Source organism: Meleagris gallopavo, chromosome 23, assembly GCF_000146605.3.
Source record: "Meleagris gallopavo isolate NT-WF06-2002-E0010 breed Aviagen turkey brand Nicholas breeding stock chromosome 23, Turkey_5.1, whole genome shotgun sequence".
NCBI lineage: Eukaryota > Metazoa > Chordata > Aves > Galliformes > Phasianidae > Meleagris > Meleagris gallopavo.
The window spans coordinates 4,330,182-4,330,920 of NC_015033.2; the positions used below are offsets into that span (position 1 = coordinate 4,330,182).

At 67.7% G+C, this 739-nt stretch overlaps 1 protein-coding gene across 1 annotated transcript; it reads left to right on the top strand.

Annotated features, from left to right (window-relative positions):
* Positions 1 to 13: 13 nt before the first annotated feature.
* ERMAP (erythroblast membrane associated protein (Scianna blood group)) lies at positions 14 to 733 on the top strand (the record flags this gene model as incomplete). Its single annotated transcript, XM_019622399.1, has 1 exon — positions 14 to 733. A coding segment is annotated over one exon (573 nt), but the record flags the coding sequence as incomplete, so codon positions are not given.
* Between the last annotated feature and the right edge of the window lie 6 nt (positions 734 to 739).

Sequence of the window (739 nt, forward strand, 5' to 3'; positions counted from 1 at the left end):
CGTGCCTGGGGATGCTGACGCCCGCTGTTCCGCAGTGCCCGCGGCGCTGACGCTGGACCCCGGCACGGCCCACCAGCGCCTCATCCTCTCTGACGACTGCACCATCGTGGCCTACGGCAACCTGCACCCGCAGCCGCTGCAGGACTCGCCACGCCGCTTCGACGTGGAGGTGTCAGTGCTGGGCACGCAGGCGTTCGGCGGTGGCGTGCACTACTGGGAGGTGGTGGTGTCTGAGAAGACGCAGTGGATGATCGGGTTGGCGCACGAGGCCGTCACCCGCAAGGGCAGCATCCAGATCCAGCCCAGCCGCGGCTTCTACTGCATCGTCATGCACGACGGGAACCAGTACAGCGCCTGCACCGAGCCCTGGACGCGGCTCAACGTCAAGAGCAAGCTGGAGAAGGTGGGCGTCTTCCTGGACTATGACAAGGGGCTGCTCATCTTCTACAACGCCGACGACATGTCCTGGCTCTACACCTTCCGGGAGAAATTCCCCGGGAAGCTCTGCTCCTACTTCAGCCCCGGGCAGAGCCACGCCAACGGGAAGAACGTCCAACCGCTGCGCATCAACACCGTCCGCATCTAGCGGGACCCCGCGGGGTGGCGGCGGGACGGGGCCGCGCTGATGCCCGCGGGGCGCAGCCGACTTTGGGTACCGGGCACGGCACGGCTGGTGTCCCCGTCCTGTGCTTCCACGCGGCCCCGCGGGTCCGGCCCTGCTCCGGCCGCTGCAATATAT